Source organism: Dipodomys ordii, unplaced genomic scaffold, assembly GCF_000151885.1.
Source record: "Dipodomys ordii isolate 6190 unplaced genomic scaffold, Dord_2.0 Scaffold26, whole genome shotgun sequence".
Classification (NCBI taxonomy): Eukaryota; Metazoa; Chordata; class Mammalia; order Rodentia; family Heteromyidae; genus Dipodomys; species Dipodomys ordii.
The window spans coordinates 12,445,598-12,459,717 of NW_012267242.1; the positions used below are offsets into that span (position 1 = coordinate 12,445,598).

At 54.2% G+C, this 14,120-nt stretch overlaps 1 protein-coding gene across 19 annotated transcripts; it reads right to left on the bottom strand.

Moving 5' to 3' along the window:
- Positions 1-630: 630 nt before the first annotated feature.
- On the bottom strand, positions 631-13,238 carry Celf3 (CUGBP, Elav-like family member 3). Of its 19 annotated transcripts, none has more exons than XM_013015097.1 (14): positions 13,094-13,220; positions 11,863-11,945; positions 6,943-6,991; positions 6,424-6,549; positions 6,206-6,285; positions 4,183-4,326; positions 3,932-4,073; positions 3,514-3,663; positions 3,057-3,127; position 2,941; positions 2,712-2,773; positions 2,606-2,624; positions 2,196-2,339; positions 631-758 (listed from the first exon to the last, which is right to left on the bottom strand). In XM_013015097.1, the coding sequence occupies exons 3-14, from the start codon at positions 6,989-6,991 to the stop codon at positions 631-633; spliced, it is 1,116 nt and encodes a 371-aa protein (XP_012870551.1). In that variant the 5' UTR covers positions 11,863-11,945; positions 13,094-13,220. The 19 variants fall into 19 exon arrangements, with proteins under 19 accessions (XP_012870551.1, XP_012870556.1, XP_012870554.1 ...); XM_013015102.1 differs by having other exon boundaries at positions 2,256-2,339; positions 4,186-4,326; positions 6,424-6,591; XM_013015100.1 differs by lacking the exon at position 2,941 and adding an exon at positions 2,824-2,826 and having other exon boundaries at positions 2,256-2,339; positions 3,062-3,127; positions 6,424-6,591.
- Positions 13,239-14,120: the final 882 nt, after the last annotated feature.

Genomic DNA, 14,120 nt, shown 5'->3' on the forward strand with positions numbered 1-14,120 from the left:
ACATCTGTGGCTCTGGCACTGGGGTGAAGAGGCCCTGATAATGAAATTCACAGGCAGTACACTGTTCCAACCTCCACTTAAGCCAAAATAGCTCCCAAGAGGCCTGCAGATTGCCTCCCTGTCTGTCCTGTGCTCGCTCTTTTTCAAGGGGAAGGAGGCTCTGCTGCGTAAGAAAATCATCTCGAGTCTAGGTCAACCAGGACCTGGTATCTGCACTTCTCAGGAGAGCAGAGATTCTAGGAGCCAGTGGTTTTAAGACCCTCCTGAACCAGCCCTCTTCCCCAAATCCTACTCTTCATTCCATCCAACCCAAAGGAAAACCAGAAAGAAGATACACACAGACACACGGACACTGACCAGACAAACGAGACCAGATACTGTGGAAAATCTGGGAGTGGACACAGATAGATAAGAGACTTGGCTCTTTCTGGGGTCACAGGGCTGTGTGTGTGTGTGTGTGTGTGTGTGTGTGTGTGTGTGTGAACAATAGCTGAAGAACCCTCCCAGGATCCCTGCCTTATGCCCAGAGCCAGGAGTGGGGGTGTAGGGATGAGCAGCCCCAAGGGTGGCACAGTATGCAGGGGCTGAAGAGGAAGGACACAAGACAGGAGCAGCACCCACCTGGGGCCCTTAGTAGGGCCGGTTGGCATCCTTAGGCCGCTTTAGCTGGACTTTGAGGCGCTTCATGCCAATTTGGAACCCATTCATGGCCTGGATGGCAGCCTGGGCACTGGCAGGATTGTCGAAACTCACAAAGCCTGTGATGAGAGGGTCATAAGGCCTGGCCCCTTTGCTCTCCTGGCTTAGGGCCAGGGCCTGTTGGGTTTCCCAATACCACCCTACTTCATCCAGGTATCTCTAAATGCCTAGAAAATTGCCTACTAGGGCTGGGAGGTTGGCTCAGTGGTAGAGCGCTTGCCTTGCATGCATGAGGCCCTGGGTTTAGTTCCTCAGCACCACATAAGCAGGAAAAAAAAGCCGGAAGTGGCACTGTGGCTCAAGAGGTAGAGCACTAGCCTTGAGCTGAAGAAGCTGAGGGACAGTGCCCAGACCCAGAGTTCAGGCCCCACAACCAACAAAAAGAAAAAGAAAAAGAAAATTGCCTGCTATATGGTAGGCATTCAGAAATTCTTCACTAGTGGGTTTAAGAGTGAATCCAGTCTAGCCATTTGTACAAACTGGGACATTCGTTCCAGCCTTCTTTGCAGGGTGACCCCTTGCTCAGCCTGGATAGTTTTCTGAACCCATGCTTTGCAAATTGCTACTTTCTGCCTCTGAATGGCTTTGAAGCAGGGCACTGAGGGCTTTTAAAGATGTGATACCAACTAAAGCCTCCCTTTTGAAAATCACACATTCCCAGACTACTTCATGAAACACACCAATTGGGCTAGGGTTTTTGTCTTTTCTGGTTTGGCTGTTTGGGGTTTTTTGGTGCTGGAGGTAGAACCCAAAGGCATTATGCATGCTCCATTCCTCCAGTTCCAAGGCTATACTGGATTTGTTTGTTTGATTTTTGCCAGTACTGGGTCTTGAGCTGAGGGCCTTGGGCTGTTGCTTGGCTCTTTTGGGCTCACAGCTGGCACTCTACCACTTGAGCCATTTTTCCAAGTCTGTCTTACTGGTTAATTGAAGATAAGAGTCTTGTGGGCTTTTCTGCCCAGGTTGACTTGGAATCATGATACTCAGTTTCCAGCCTCCTAAGTAGCTAGGATTACAAGTGTGAACCACCCATGCCTGGCTCCAAGACAAGTTCTTCAGGAGAAAGATGAAGCTGTAGAGCTGCATGTTGGTGGCTCACACCTATAATCCTAGCTACTCTGGAGACAGGAAGGATTGGGATTTGAAGCTGTAGGGAAAGAAAAGTATATGATACTCCATTTCCAATTAATCAGCAAAAAAGCTGGGCGGGAACATGGTTCAAGTGTTAGAATACCAGCCATGAGTGAGCAAGCCAAGTGATTCAAACCCTTAACTAGCAAAAAGGAAAAAAGTGAAGCTGCAGGAAGAGAGAGCTATAACTGTGGTATGCCTAGATGTCAAAGATCTTTCATAGCCTTGGGTACTCAGGACTTCAGATACTAGGTCTACTGTAACCCTAAATGCCTCCACATGTATCAGACCTTGCCCTAATGTGTACACACAGCTGTACACACAAAAATGTCCATACTTTGTCTTTTAGATCATCATGTTCTTACCAAAACATTTGCTTTGATTGGTGGCTCGGTCAACAAAGACTTTGGCTGAGATGACATGGCCAAAGGGGACAAACATCTGGAGGATCTCTGAGTCCGTGAACTCCTGGGGTAGGTGGTATATAAAGATGTTGCAGCCATCAGGGCCTGGGTGCCAGTAGAGACAGAAGGAAGAGCTCAGTGACCAGGAAATGCAGGATTCAAGCAGCAAGTCCTGGGAAAAAACAGAGCTGGGGAGGACCCTCCAATCTTAGCCCAAAAATGTGGGCCAAAGCTCCCTGCTTGCTTTTATCCCCACAAATGGGGCAAGAACTGGACTTAGCACAGGACAGTGGAGAGTTCCTGGGCTTACGACAAGGGCATTTCTATCTCTGAAGCTTCACAGCTATGAGGACCTTGCCCCAGGCTGGCACCTTCTCGCTGCTGCTGCTGCTGCTGCTGCTGTTGCTGCTGTTGTTGCTGCTGCTGTTGCTGCTGCTGCTGCTGCTGCTGCTGAGGTGGGGGTGGGGGCTGCTGGGCAACCAAGGCTGGAGGCTGCGGGAACGCAGGCGCAACCAGGCTGTAGGCCGCAGGGTAGGCTGCTAGGGTGGGAGAAGAAAGAGTTCATGGCGTCCTCTGACTCCTTGCAGACGACCTGCTCTCCCTTCTCCTAGCCCAGGCCAGCGGAATGCACAGGGCTGAGAAGTCATGGGGCGGGGGGGGGGGGAGGATGATCCCCTGCTTCAGGTGTGCTGCCCCAAAGTGCCACCCTCACAGGTATAGATGGTCTGGAAAGCCTGAAGTGGGGGAGGGGGGCCCAAGGCAGTTGGCAGTGAGCTGAGAAGCCCGCATCCAGTTTTTGAGCTGAGGCCTGGGCTAGGACACCTCACCTGTATAGTGCTGCATCCCCGCGTAGGCCTGTTGTAGGGGGTCCACGGGGGCCGCGGGACTCTGGGCTGGGGAAAGCATCATGGACCATGAGTGCGCTTGAGACAGCAGGAGCCCCGCCAGCACCTCTGTGAGCAGAGGCCAAGTGGTGGGGAAGGGGGCCTGGTCTGGACATGGGGTGTGAGATGAGGAGGGGAAATGCACATGGCAAGGCGGGGGGGGGGGAGAGCCTAGCACAAGCCAGTCTATGACTGACTCCACCACCCCAGACATGGTGCTTCACCTCCCTAAGCCTCAGCCTCCCTGGTAGGGTCATCTCTACCGGAAAAGACAGAGCAGAAGAAAGCATTGTGAACCCCAAGGCTGGAGATGGATATGGGTATCAAGGCTGCCAACCACTGGAGTAATGGCTTGGATGGTTGCTAGGAGAGTGTGGACAGGCAGAGAGCCGCACCTGGGTAGGGGTGAACCCCATTGGGATACAGAGCATCAGGGGCAGGTTGCCCGGCGGGCTGGGTGGGCACCGGGCTGTAGCCGTTGACACCCAGTGCAGCAGGGATGGCAGATACGGGTGTGGCAGCAATGGCAGGAGGGGTGCTGGTTCCTAGGGAGGAGAAAGCGACAGAGACAGAACAAAGAAGCACGCGTTTGCATGCACGTGTGTGCGTGCGCATGTGCATACACACACACACACACACATACACAGATGCAGAAAACCAGTCAGCAAGTCTGAGGGCAGAGAGGAGCAAGCAGACCATTCTCTAATCCCTGAACCCTAATGTCTTCTCCTCTCCCCGCCCCCCCACCCCACCACACTGTAGTCCCCTTGTTCTGTGTATACCGAGCCCAGCCTGCTTTGCACAGAGCCTTACCTGAGGATGGGGTGATGGGAGTGGCAATGAGGCCATTGGCATTGATGGCAGCCATGTGCTGCATCTGCACGGCAGCCATGGTGGCCATGGGGCTGAGGTAGGCACTGTGGGCCGCTACCAGGGCTGCTTGCTGTTGCATCAGCTGCAGGTGGAGGAGGGAAGGGAGGAGTGAGGCCTGTCTTCCTCTCAACACTGGAAGCATAGGGCAGGACATGGGGATGGGCCATGTCCAGCACCAGGGGCATGCTTACGGCCTGCGTGTAGGCGCTGTAGGCTCCAAACTGAAGGGCGATGGGGCTGAACATGCCCAGCTGGGTGGCCACCTGCTGCATTCGGCGGAGACCTCGCTCCTTCTCTGTGTCAGCAAACTTTACCACCAGGCTGGATGAGGCACCCTGGGTAATAGACCCCACGTGTGGGCAGAGGCACAGTGCACATCTCTCCTTCCCCAGAGCCTTCTTAGCACCAGGCCTAGGTACTGTTCTTATGGCCTGGCCTCTTTGGGAGGCCCATGTCAAATGGGGAGATTCTAAGCTCACCATTTCCTTGTGCTAGGATGTACAAAAGGCAAAGGAAGAGTGAAGTCATGTGCTCTAAAAATGGAGGGCCTGTGGACACGGGAAGGGCCTCTCTGTATGAATTCCAGTGGCTTGGCCATAGCCAATCTTGCCTGGTAGCTGCCCCACTGCCCTGACATACTCCCCCCCTCCCCCAGTGCTCAAGCACAGTGGGTGCAGCCTCAATAACAAGCTGGGCATTGGTGACTCACACCTGTGATCCTAGTTACTCAGGGAGAGTGTGATCTGAAGATCAAGGTTCTAAGCCAGCCAAGCAAAAAAGTCTGTGAGATGTTTATCTCCAATTAACCACCAAAAAAACTGGAAGTGGAGGAGTGATTCTAAGGCTAGTTAAGCATGGAAATTGCTAAGGGATTGTGCCTGAGTTCATGCCCCAGTACACACACACACACACACACACACACACACACGCATTAATACAAGCCTGAACCAAATAAAAAAAATGGAACATTGATGAAACTCCTAGACTCAGAACTGGAAGGGGTCTAGGGCCACCTAATACAGTTCTCTGTTTGGTGCTATATCCTCTCTACCAAGTCCAAGTACCTCTAAGCTTGCTCAGCCTCAGCTAGAGATTTTTTTGTGTGTCAGTTGTGGGACCTGAATTTAGGGTTTGGGTGCTATCCCTGAGTTTTTTTGCTCAAGGCTGGTGCTCTCCCACTTTAAGCCACAGCACCACTTATGGTTTCCTGGTGGTTAATTGGAGATATGAGTCTCACAGACTTTTCTTGCCTGAGCTGGCTTCGAACTACAATCCTCAGATTTCAGCCTCCTGAATAGCTAGGATTACAGGCGTGAGCCACTGGTGCCCAGCTGAGAGATTCTTGAGGGGTTGGAAGCTCACTTCCTCTGTATCCAGCTAATTCTATTTTAGAAGAGTTCCCAGAGTGCATTCGGCAGAATCACCATGTAAAGGTACATGGGGCAGCCGGGCACCAGTGGCTCACACCTATAATCCTAGCTACTCAGGAGGTTCACGGTTCAAAACCAGCTGGGGCAAGAAAATCAATGAGAGTCTTATCTCCGATTAACCACCAGAAAACCAGAAGTGGCACTGTGGCTCAAGTGGTGGAATGCTCACCTTGAGCTGAAGAGCTCAGGGACAGCACCAAGACCCAGAGTTCAAGCTCCATAACCGACCAAAAAAAAAAAAAAAAGTGCATGGGGCCTCTAAGCAAGGGTCCTGATACCCAGCAAATAAGTGGGGATGGGGATACGGGAAGGCAGAGAGGAGCTGAGCGACAGAGGAAGGGGTTGAGGAATGGAGGAAGCAGGAGAGGAGGAGGATGGAATTTAGACTGAAGATGAGGAGTAGGGAGGCCTTAGTGGCTCTCACCTGTAATCCTAGATCAAGGTTTGAAGCTAGCCAAGGCAGTCTGTGAGACTCTTATCTCCAACCAGCTCTCAAGTGGTAGAATGCAAGCCTTGAGTGACAAAGCTAAGGGACAATGCCCCGGCACACACACACACACACACACACACACACACACACACACACACACACACTCAGGGTGGTATATAGAAGGAAGCAAGGACATGGTATTTGCCATGTGCAGAAGTCCCTAAGCAGTTTGATTCTTGGGCAGAACATTTCCTTTTGAATGAACTAAAAATCTTGTCCTGGGTAGGCTGTCCCTATGTGCCAGGGCCTGATGAGAAGTGGGGGGGGGGCGGACATCAGGGGATCAGGGCTCACCGGCAGCGTCCGGCTGCTGTGAAGTGTGTTGATAGCTGCCTGGGCCTCAGCATGGGTCTGGAACTTCACAAAAGCACAGCCTAGAAAGGTGGAGGTGGAGGAGAAAAAAAAGGTGAGGATTCTCGTCACGAAGGCGGGTGCCCGCTACCCAGGAGGCCAGTGGGGAAGGTCAGGAAAGCTAAAGAAGCCCATGAGAAGAAGGGGAGTGGGTGGGCTACCTTTGCTGGTGCCATCTGGCCCCCGGAGCACAGTGCACTCATCTATGGTCCCGAACGGCTCGAACATCTTCCGGACATCTTCATCTGTCTGCTGCTTCCCTAGCATCCCCACAAAGAGCTTCCGGTCTTCTGGGGGGTAGGGCACAGGAGAACAGGTTTGGTCAGGCCCTCCTGGCCTCTCTTCTCAGCCCCATCACTTTCCACACACCCCCCCCTCCCCAGAGATTTTGACATGCCTTTCCCCACTCTGGATACCAGTGGCTGCAGGTTGACAAAAGGGGCACTGGGTTCACTGACCTAACCTCCTAATTCTGAAGGATTTGAACTCCTCTCTGGGAATCAGTGTTGCCAGATCTCATCCCCTCCAGCCTTACTGACTCATCCTATCCGCACTTAGGCTTGGGAACTCTTCAGAACTGTCAGACTTGCTTTGTCAACAAAGGCTGCCTGGAAGTTCCTCCAAGCCTAGGGTTTGGAGGTGGGAAGAGAAGAGGATGAGTTCAAAAGGGAAGAACCTACCTCCTCGGCTCTCGCTGTCGGCTGGCTTGACCTGGATTGGCCTGTTCATCTAAAAGAGACAAGAGAGGGCAGCTGCAGGGACTCCCGTGCACACCCGAGACCCACACCCACACCCCAGACCAGGACCTCCAGCGAGGCTGAAAGGAGCAAGCTCCAGACATGGGCATTCTCCCTAGTCCCCTAAATTTGATGGGAAGGAAGGGGCTGGGCCTAATCTTGTCTGGAAGGACCTGAGGGGATTAGAGGCCGTGGAGAGAGGATGTGGAGGAAGATGCTCATCGGGCATAGTGCCAGGCTCAGGTTGACCAGTGATGCCTGAAACAGGTTATCCTTAGGCCAGAACTAGTCCTTTCCCTAGGCCCCAGGTCCTGAGACACAATCTAACCAAGGGGCTGTGTCCAGAGCTTCCTCCACCACAAAACAGGAGCCACAGGGGCCACCCCATGGAAAAGCAGCCCCAAGAAGGGCTCTACATTGAAGGAGACCCCACAGAGGCCCAGACTTCCTTCTGACCCCTGAAGGTGTGTCTGCCTCTTTTTCTGCCCCCCTACACCCCTTGACCCTAGGGGGAAGGAACTCGGGCAGCACAAAGGGAGCAGATGCCCAGTCTCCGTGGCAACGGGAGAATGCGCACCATGGCAACCGCCCACTCAGCCTGATTTATCCGTCCCCGTCGCCCTGGCGACCGTGGTGACGTCATCACTTCTGCCGCTCCACACACCCAGAGAAGGAGTGAGGAGGGGGTGGGAACGGAGTATGCTGGGGGTGGAGGATTTGGTAAGGGCTGGGAAGTGGGGGAGGGGCCCAGGAAAGCTCCCCGGTCCTGGAGGGAGGTGTGCAGAGCAAGCGTGAAGGGACCAAACTGTCCCTTCTCCTGCAGTGCAAATCCTGGAGGTCTGAAGCGCTGGGACAGTGCTGAAGTGCCAGATGCTGTCCCGCACCCCTGGCCCATTCTCCCCAGGACCAGGCAGGAAGTCTTCCGGAGCACACCTTCTCTCTGACCCCTGCACTAGCCTGCTTTGTTCAGTCAGCAGTGGGGATGATGCTAATTCTAGTTCCCCTCTTCCATGCCTTGTCTGGTGAGAAGACTAAGGAATGACTCCCACAGGTTGATTTCCTTCACTGGAGTAGGGATCTGGAAAGGGAGGAAAAGGACTCACGGCTCCAGGGTCTGGAAATATTTTGTTATTGAGGACTTTGCTCACTAGGGCTATACACCAAGTCCCCACATTCATACGTGGGACTGTCTTAGTTCTAATGACAACAACAACAAATGCAAGCCATTCTGAGGATGAGGTTAAGTGTGCCCTAAGGAAAGACACTGGACCAGGAGTCAGGAAAAAGAGTTCAAGGACAAGCCCTGCCACTCACTAGCTGTGAGACTTTAGATAAGTAACTTCTTTCCTCTGGGCCTCAACTTCCTCCTTTGCCAAACAAAAGGGCTCTGCAGACAGCTTCCTAACATTGAGAGATCTTGGGTGGCCTCACCCAGCCTAGGGTGAGCAGCACAGCAATGGCAGGCCCTCTGGGCCCTCTGCCAGTCAAGTATTCAGAGCCTTGGATCAACTGGTAAGTCCTACCTCAAGAGATAGTCCTGCCCCCACGGCCCCACCCCCAGTTCTCTGGGTTTGTGAGCAGCTGGGGAGGGAGGGAGGGTCTGCAGTCACACAAATCCTCCAGCCAACCTGCCCCTGGCTTTATCTCCCACCAATCTGGGATTATCCCATCCAAGGTTCAATCTCCTTAGGGGGGGGGAAGAGGGGGGGAGGGAAAGAGAGAGAGAGAGAGAAACATAAGGCAGGCAGGACCTGGGGGTCAGCAGCCCAGAGATTGATGGTCATTGACCTTCCTGTCTTTTGCACTGTAGCCCAAACCATCAAAGAAATTCCCCCACAGGCGCTTCATCCGCTCAGCACAGCCGCCCAACCACCCCTCCAGAGGTAAAGTCAGAACCAGGGTCACAGCGCAGGGTGGGGGGAGTGGTGCAGTCGGCACTACCCCTTCCCAACAGGCCTCTTGTGGATTTGCTGTTCTGGTTAGAGATGGGGAACCTGGGACCCAGAGAGAAAGGATGTGGTTCCCTCCAGGCACAAAAATAGCAGGTCAATAAATACCCACAGCTGATGTGGATTCACACAAAGACACCAGAGTGCACAGACCACAGCATGGGTCTCCCCACACACCCTCAAGGACAGGCTTCCTGGTACCCCCAGCGCTCTGCTCATTTCCAGCTGCCTTCTTCTTGGCTTGGTGCTTCCTGTGGGAAGCTCAGCTTTGTTAGCTTGCTCAGACACACCTGCCCCCTCCCCTGAGTCCAGCTGTGCTGTGTTTACCTGGCAACCAGGCAGGCACCTCTTCCTAGTTACCACCCGCCAGGCAATAAGCCCTCTCTAGGGCCTCCAAAAGAAGAAGGGGCTATTTATACCCCAACGGGTGCCAAGCTGCCCCTCCTTCTCATCCATAGTGAAGACCTACCTCCAAAAAGAGGCCTTCATCCCCTAAAATCTACTTGTCTTGAGAGAACAAGCGTGGAGCCCTGATACTAATTCCTGGCTCTACACTTGTTCCTAGTGTCTTAGTGTTCCTGATCCTACACAAGTGGAGCAGAGTCTACCTTCCCGGCCACAAGCTGACCAGGAGGACCCAGGGAGTAGGATTTTGGCTCAGAGTAAAAGGAAAGGATTAAGGCAGACAGATGTGTCCCTCCCAGCTCCCAGCTCGGGAGCCACACCCTGTGCTCAGAACAGATCCAGGGACCTGTGACACAGTCACCCCTGGGAACTCTCAGTGGAGAGAAGAGGAAATGGGGCTTGACAACCATAGACCAAGCCCCCCTTCTTTCTCTGCAGCCTAATATGGTAGCATTTTCTAGACTCCGGGGGTGACAAAGGTGCTCTGGTGAAACATGAACCTGTAGTAAGAGGCTTAGAGATTCGACTGTAAGAAAAACTTCCCCCCACAGAATCAGCAAGCAGCAGTGGACATCGTAACACACACACACATACACACACACACACACTGTCTGAGGGGCAAGACAAATGGCAGAAGTAAGGATGAAGGAACACGGAGAGTCAGACAGAGCTGGGCCGCAGACATCTGCTCCTGGACTGCCCTGAGTCTGCCCCTCAAGTGTTTTGTACAGGGTCCCCTGGGAAGATGGAACCCCTCATTTCCTACTGGAGGCTGTTCGGTCCCTCTGGACCCTGCCAACTAGGGCAGGAATGGGAACTCTGTCACCTGGGAGCTCTGGGGTAGGCTAGACTGAGTCATTACCTGGTGCCATTCTCCCCCCTCCCCCTCAGACAGCTCTGCTGAGCTGCATGGGCGGCTGAGAGGACGCACACAGGGTAGAGGCGTCTAGCTGGCACACAGCACACCTGAGGTTCCTACCCACTCCCAGGCCATCTCTCACCTAAGGCCCGCTCTGGTCTCCCTTTCCATATTCTCTTTTCTCCCCTGTCCCCACTGGTTCTACCAGGGCTTTGAAATGGGGGAACGACAGGAAAAGACCAACACCAACAGGACATGGAAGCTGTGGGCTTGGTCAGGGCTTCCAGAGAGAAAAAGGAAAGGAAGGGAAGTTCAGACTCAGTAGCTACCAGCCTGCATGTGCCCAGACTCCCACATCTGGCCAGTTGGGTGCTTACATGCATTTGTGCAGAACACAGGCTCACCCTGCATCTCTGAGCCTGCTCACACACATACACCAATCCTCCACTTTGCAGCCCTAGCTATTCTTGTGATGGGTTAAGATGGTGGGGGAGGGGCAGTGGGTTTGATCTCCCAGCTACACTCCAGGGCTGAAGACCAGGGAGGACCTAACTTTGATGTTGGGTGTGGTAGAAACAGGTTTGATGTTCTCTGCCTCTATCTATTTTGTCTATTTCCTCCTAGAAAAGATGGACGGTCTACACTGTTCTCCATATCCCAGGTGGGGAAGGGGCAGAGGCTTGGACAGCTGTGTCTCCAGTATTTGGATGGTTCTGAGCAAATGTTTGCTGAAGGCAGGGTGGAGCCAGACCTCAGGAAGTACTTCCTGGGATCCACAATCAGAGAGAAACTAAGAAGCAGGTAGCAAAAGGGAGTAGACCTCCCTCTTCTATCCCTCTCCCCCAACCAGTTCTGCAAGGGGGTAGCAGTCTGAGATTATTTAATCTTAACTTCAGTTGCCAACCCAGGCCTGGGACAATCTGTAAGTCTGGCTGAGAAGAAGAAGAAGGGGGGAAAGAAAAACACCTCAAACCCAAAGAGATGTGACCTTGCAGTGAGGAAGCCACTCCAGAGCCACTTCTGCACATTTGGCCAGCTCAGATCTGATCCTATCTGATGGTGTCTGCATTGCTATACCTAGGCTAACATCCTGCCCAGGCCCCACTTGACCCTGATGCCTGTGGCATCAGAGGTTCTTGGGGTTCTTTCTAGAAAACAAGAAGGGAGTCTGTCTGAGCTCAGAAACCAACACAGAGCAGACAAATCCAACAGGCCCATCTGCCTGTTCGCAGGGTGGCAGCACCCCTCCCCCATCCTACAGCCACCTCGGCTGCCTCTCTAGAACTACAAGTAGAGTGTCTTGGGTATCTCCCATTCACACTGACACAGGTGTCCAGTTGTCACCCTACACTCCCAACCAGCTAAAGTCCTCCTTCTAGCTTGGCTAGTGGACAGGTTGGTAAGTGGAAAGGAGCTGTATCAACTCCTTACGAGGATCACATTTAGTCCTTTAATTGATCTTTTCCTTCTCCCCAGGTAAGAGACTTGCATGCATCTATAACAAGAAAGGTGGGTGCTAGAAAAAGAGACGAGGGCCTTCCTGGGGATGAGAAGTAGAAAATAAGCTCTGTATCTTGGAAGGGTTGTGTGCCCCCTGCCACTTCTAAGGTCATTTTTCAGCCCCTTGGCCCTGAAAAGGACGGGACTCACCCCTGGAAGCGTCTTCTGTTCGTGCAGGGCGCTCTGGGCCTTCAGGGCTGAATCGCGGGCACAGTATGTCAGGAAGGCACATCCTGAGGAGGGGCATGGGCAGAGAGACAGGGTGGGGGATGAGTCTCTGGTCTCTCCTCCATAAGGGGCTCCCCCATGGCTGAGGACTGGAGAGCTTTTCCCTTCTAGTCATCTTCTGCCATATGGGCTGGGAAAGATCTGAGAGGAGTAGAATGGTGCTCTGGAAGTGGGGGACAGAAACCTGGCAGGCCAAATGCTGGTGGTTAATGAAGAAGGAAGGGCAAGTGGGCTGTTGAGAGATGGAGGTGGGATGGCTCTGATCTCAGTGTGCAGAATGTGGCTCTGTCTTCCTCAGTTTCTATGCTTTCCCCTTTCTCCTTTGCCCTCTCCTCCCTCCATCTTGGCCATCAACACCCTTTTCCACTCCCATTTTCCCTGTTTCTCCCCAACTCTGTGGGAGGCAGGTACAAGTTGGATAGTAAACAGAAAAGGAAAGGGAAGGACAGTTAGTGGAAGTGCCTTTTCCCTGTGCCCAGTGCTGGGAGGGAGGCAAGATGGGCCTTGGATCTTGGTGCCTGGAGCTTTCCAAAGTCTGACCCTGGGACTGGCTCTGCTTTTTAGCAGTACTGCCCTCAGAGAAGCCTTGGCTCTTAACTTTCTAAATCTCCTACACTTTCCCATACTCCATGTCCTGCTTCTCCAATCCCTTTTTTTAGCCCTGGGGATGCCCAGGCTGGCCATCTCTACTTTCTAGGTTGATCCCTATCCCAGCATTATCTGAGCTTACTCAGATTCTCAGTCTTGCTATACACACACACACACACACACACACACACACACACACACACACACACACACACACACACACACACCCCACTGGCTTTTTACCTCCAAAACCAACTCGCTCATCTCTCCAACCTCTTGAGTTCATCCCATGCCATCCACACACCCCTCCATCCCTAAGGTCCACACCTCTGTATCCCTGTTGACAATTCTTTACCCCAAAGAGCCCTTTTCACTTCTCCATCCTGGAGTGCCCTGGTCACTCTAGCTAAATTCTCTTCCAATGTCTCCATCACAGTCCCCTGAGCTCTTCTTCCATAGCAGCCCATTGCCAGCCGCTCTGTCCCTCCAGTTTGGCCTCCTCCCTCCTCCCAGGCCCCCACAGCCCCAGTCACTGCCACCTCTCCAGTCTGGCCTGACCCCTCACCCTTGTGCAGCCCGGTGTACTTGTCCTTGATGACAGTCAGCTCGAAGATCCGACCAAACTGCTCGAAGATGGGCTTCAGGTCCTTTTCCTCCAGATGCCTCGGGATCTGCCCCACAAACAGCTTGATGGCATCCGGCTCCTTCATTGGGGCGGCCCAGGAGGAGGGGCCGAGGGGAGCAGGGAGAGGCCCAAAGGCCAGGGGAGCTGCCCAACAAGGAGGCAAGTGGTGGGAGCCAGGAGCCCAGGCAGGCCGGCCTTCCCTTTGGCCCCCAACCACACTGCTGAGCAGAGGAGAGCAGCTCTTCACACAAAGGAGGCCCAGGGAGTTGAAGTCTGGGGGTCAGGGGTCTAGGCAGACACTATGATGCCACCAGGGGGCATAGCCCAAACAAACAATCTCCCTCCCTGAGATCTGGCAGATAGCCCAGGATGGGGGTCAGTGTGGCCAGCACCTGGAGGGTTAGGGCGGTGGGCAGCAGGCACTGGAGCTGGGAGGGCTGGCAGCTGGGAGGGGAGAGGGGAGCAGAGGCGAGGGGACCGGGCCCGGGGCGGCGGCGGTGGGCTGTGGGGGGGAGAGGGCAGGGCGAGGGGCCTGATCTGGCTGCCAGCAGCGTCAGTGAGGGGGGCCCACTCCTGGTGTGGGGCAGGTGGCTCTCTCGTTGCTTTCCCCGGGAGGACACCTCCCCTGTGGCTGGTGCTTCTGCTGGGTCCGAAGATCCCTGATGCCAGATGCTTGATCTCTGATGGCGGCGGGGCTCCGGGGGTCCCTTCTGCCCTGCCTCCCCCCCACCCCCCGTTCAGGTCCTCCCCTCGGCCCCCCTCCCGCCCCCACCCCGGTCCCCGGGCCTAGGCTGCCGTGGGCTGCTCCCGCCGCTGGGGCTGGGGCTGCCTGCTTTCCCGGTCACCTGGGTCCCGGAGCTCTGCTCTCCGGCCGCGCTCTCCTCAACAAAAACCTCCCCCCTCCACACCCCCCTCCCCACTCCCACCTCCTCTCCCCTGACATCAGTGATGTCAGTCTCAGGGGTGG

What these genes read in the sequence shown, in the direction of transcription:
- Celf3 (XM_013015084.1), bottom strand. Translation starts at nt 13,238, where the DNA reads ATGAAGGAGCCGGATGCCATCAAGCTGTTTGTGGGGCAGATCCCGAGG. An exon ending in GCCAGATGGCACCAGCAAAG is followed by an intron (nt 6,286 to 6,423) that starts GTAGCCCACCCA and finishes CCACCTTTCTAG; the next exon opens with GCTGTGCTTTTGTGAAGTTC. An exon ending in ACAGCAGCCGGACGCTGCCG is followed by an intron (nt 4,327 to 6,205) that starts GTGAGCCCTGAT and finishes TCTATTACCCAG; the next exon opens with GGTGCCTCATCCAGCCTGGT.